The sequence below is a fragment of the Cyprinodon variegatus genome, unplaced genomic scaffold, assembly GCF_000732505.1.
Source record: "Cyprinodon variegatus isolate N-32 unplaced genomic scaffold, C_variegatus-1.0 Scaffold200, whole genome shotgun sequence".
In the NCBI taxonomy this organism is placed as follows: Eukaryota; Metazoa; Chordata; class Actinopteri; order Cyprinodontiformes; family Cyprinodontidae; genus Cyprinodon; species Cyprinodon variegatus.
This window is the reverse complement of record NW_015150653.1, coordinates 627,450-631,143: the sequence shown is the minus strand read 5'-3', so window position 1 is coordinate 631,143 and position 3,694 is coordinate 627,450. Positions and strand designations below refer to the sequence as shown.

Genomic DNA, 3,694 nt, shown 5'->3' with positions numbered 1-3,694 from the left:
TAGCATTTTAATGCCACGATTATGAAATTTAATTAATTTTAATGCTTATTAAGGCCTTAATTTAAAAAATAATAATTTTATGACTTTTAATGATTTTTAATGACCCGCGGAAACCCTGTTTATGTATAAAACAGAAATGTCTGCAGCTCACATAAAACTACAAAAAACACAAATCAACCTACAATTAATCTAGATCTGCACACTATCAATTTGCATTGTCAGAGACCATTGATATCATAGACCCAACACTTACCCAAGTCTTTTCTTTGTAAGGTTTTCCTCTTTCCTTGCTGGGCATACACAAGAGCATCTTTGGCAATCATCTCAACAAACAGCTCCTGGAGGATTAAAAAAAAAATAAATGAACACAGAAATTTGCCATTTATATATTTTATAATAGGTTTCTTCAAATATCCATATTGCTTATAAACAGTTCAGCTTAAACTTCCACTTTTGTACTGATTCCTATAAGCAATTCAATGTAAACATGATGCAGGCACAGAAAAAGAAATAGATGGCATGAGTTTATATAGATTAATACAAAGTATTTCAGGTAAACTTTGCAGATGGATGTCTTTCCTTCCATTAGAGCATTTGATGAACAACCAGCTTGTTTGGCATCCAGACATTAATAAAGGACCCCGAATATTCCTGTCAATAGTCTTACCAATTATTGTTAAGGCTTTAAAATATAATTTGTATTCGAATTTATTTCTATTAGCCTTGTGTTATAAAATATTATGGAATACTTCACATATATCAGAGTGTAAGTTATCTATATTTCAATTTCCTGTTTCAAATTTATATAACTAGTAAATAACTTTCAGTTTTGGTCGTTTTTTTTATTTCATTATGATGCACTTGTAAAATAAAGAAAAAAGTTGTATGTTTCTACACCCGAATACCACGTAGAAATTAAAGCTCTGATTATTTTTGACTATTTGCACACTTTCAGAGAGCATCTATAATCTATCAGCTCTCCCTTCCTACCGTGGCTTTAGCAATGATGAACACGGACTCCTGGCTGGCGAGGGACACGTCTGGGTCTGTCTTCATCAGAGCTTTGATGCGGGCCAGCGGAAGTTTGGACAGGCGGCTGTGGGGCACGGTGGGCCCGGTTGAGCCTGTCTGCTGCTGGCTCTTCTCCTCCATTTCAAGGCCGCGGTTCTCCTCCTCCTCGGTCCCACACCGCGCAGAGTCTATCTCTGCCGGCAGAGATGTTTCTACGGTAGCCGCCATTCTATGATGACAATCACAGCGTTCAATTAGTTAAAAACCACTCAGCTCTAAGATGTCACAACACAAACATCTCTAGCAGCGCGCCAGCATGTGCTTCCGGTTATTCCATGAATTCCCTCTGCTTATTGGTCAGTCGAATCACGCGCCGCCAACAGATGCTAACTGCTGGTTGGTCAGGTGTGAATCAGCACGAAAGCTATTGGTCTGAGTGGAATGTCTATCAAAGCACCTTACCGCCACCCAGGATACTGAGAAGGATGCTGTAGGAATGTCACGAATAAGGTCTAGTTAATTTATAATGCCACTTTAATTTCATTTTGTTTGTAACGTTGTTGTTACATTTACATTTATTGTGTTGACCTGCAGAGTTTAGAGTAAAACTGCCTGAGGATCACTTATTGAAGTCCCTTCACGATTTGTCCACTGGAGGACGCTACAATGTCAACTAAAGCTATCCAGCAGTAGGGAATAAGTATATATGCATATAACATGTTAACAATGTAATCAGTGCATGCATATTATGTGTACATCCTTAATTTAGCACTTTTGGCACATCATCAGATAATGTGTGTGTAAATTTGAAATATTTTTAATATCTGACTACAGTATTATTATGCTCCATTAAAACACCTATTTTGTTGTGATGGATTTGTGTAATATCTTATAATACATGATTCATTTAGATAGACTTTTAAAAGTCTTAAGCCCCCCTGAAAATGAGAACATCCTCGTTATTCGATGCTGTAGCACATGTATTGTTTACATTCCAACTGGTCGAACTAAGGAGTACCAATATGGCGGCTGATGACTTCACAGCAACGTGCACTACCAACGGCCTATCAGCAATCCAGTGAATTAATAGTGATCAAGGGTATAACAACATAATTCAGTGTCAGCAATAAGACAAGAAAGACATGCTCAGAATGAAAATGCACTTTAGCCAACGGCACTAAAAATTTAAACGCAGATTTCCAATTCCTTTCAAGTTGCCAAAAAATATTGGCTATTTTTATTTTGTTTGGTGTCCCAGTTTTCTATGTTGTTTTATACGTTCTGTGTTTTACAATAGTCTATAATGTATTAGTATTTAAGATTGAGATCTGACTGTTATGTTCAGCTGAAGCAGAGATAGTTATGGACCAGATATGTTTGCAGGAACAAAAGGGGGCGATGCACAGAGACATGTGTTTTGCATAGGAAAATAGGGGAGGTTAATAACCAAGTAAAGTTGCAAAAGGGTAAAAAAAAAAAAAAAAACAGTAGCAGAGGAGAAATGTGTTATGGGCATAGTCACACTCCAGGTGAGATAGCTATTCTAGTTGACATGGTTGGAGGAGGTGACACAACTGTGGGCTGCATAAAGTTCCTGATTCATTATGCTTTACTTTAGGAATGTAGAAAAAACCCAGAGGAAAGACAAACCTTGTCTTCAATGTCACAAGATTAGAGCTGAGGACTGTTATCAGATGCAGAAGGATTTCAACAAAATAATAATCTTTTTTGTCAAAATATGTATTAATTACAGGAGACAGTTAAGTGCTATCATTGGTCACGGTTTCAGTGAGCTATAAGCACATTTAGATATTTTGGCCCCTCTTTGTTTTGAATACTGCTTTGCACTAGGGCTGTAGCAATACACTAATCCCACAATACAGTACATGATATTCAGCTCACAGTATGATATATATAATGATATTCAGACAACAATATGATTCAGTTCCATTATAGTTCCATATAATCCGATACACTTAAATAATTTCTGACGGAGTAGTTTAAGTGACATCTTATGGGTATTAATTGACTTGGATTGAATTAAGTAACCAAAAACTGAAAACACCAATTACATAGTATATTTCTAACTGGACAGAGAGCCTAAAGCTTGCAAATGCTGGATAAAATGAACCACAGAAATATAACGAACATTTGTTTCATTTAATAAAACAGTTCAAACTGTAGCTTACAAGCCTTTGGAGTAAAAAAGTGCACTATTACAATTAATGTAACAAGAAAAATGTACAGCAAAAGCTTTTCTTTTTTTTTTTTTTTAGCTTGACAGCACTGAACATGTGAGGTAGCCACACTAGCTACCAATTAAGCAGACAGTACTATGGCTTCAAAACATCCAATAATTTAAGACATTAAGAAGAACATGTAACTTTAAATGCACCCACCTTAGCAGAGTAGTTTAGGGCCCGTGGGCCCTAAGTATGTGGGGAAGCTAGTCCAGCCATCAGAAAAGAAAAATAAATCATGGCAGCTAGTAATTCAAGTCCACGGAGCAACATTTAAGCAAACTTAAAATTGTACCCATTATAGCAGAGAAAATATAAACAAATAATATAAAGGCCTTAAACATACACTAAACAGAAACTCTCCTCTTCACAAAACTGCAGACCAAATTTTCTACATTTTGTCCAAGAATAGAATCTGATCAACACGCTCTGGGAGAAGTGCA

The 3,694-nt window shown here is 36.4% G+C and overlaps 1 protein-coding gene across 1 annotated transcript in view; it reads right to left on the bottom strand.

Moving 5' to 3' along the window:
• Positions 1-1,340, bottom strand: part of pole4 (polymerase (DNA-directed), epsilon 4, accessory subunit) — a 4,428-nt gene extending 3,088 nt beyond the window's left edge. Inside the window, exons 1-2 of the mRNA XM_015379804.1 lie at positions 991-1,340; positions 254-338 (exon numbers count right to left, since the gene is read on the bottom strand). Of these exons, the coding sequence (XP_015235290.1) occupies positions 254-338; positions 991-1,239 (334 nt within the window). The 5' untranslated portion in view covers positions 1,240-1,340. The remainder of the gene's footprint in view (positions 1-253; positions 339-990) is intronic.
• Between the last annotated feature and the right edge of the window lie 2,354 nt (positions 1,341-3,694).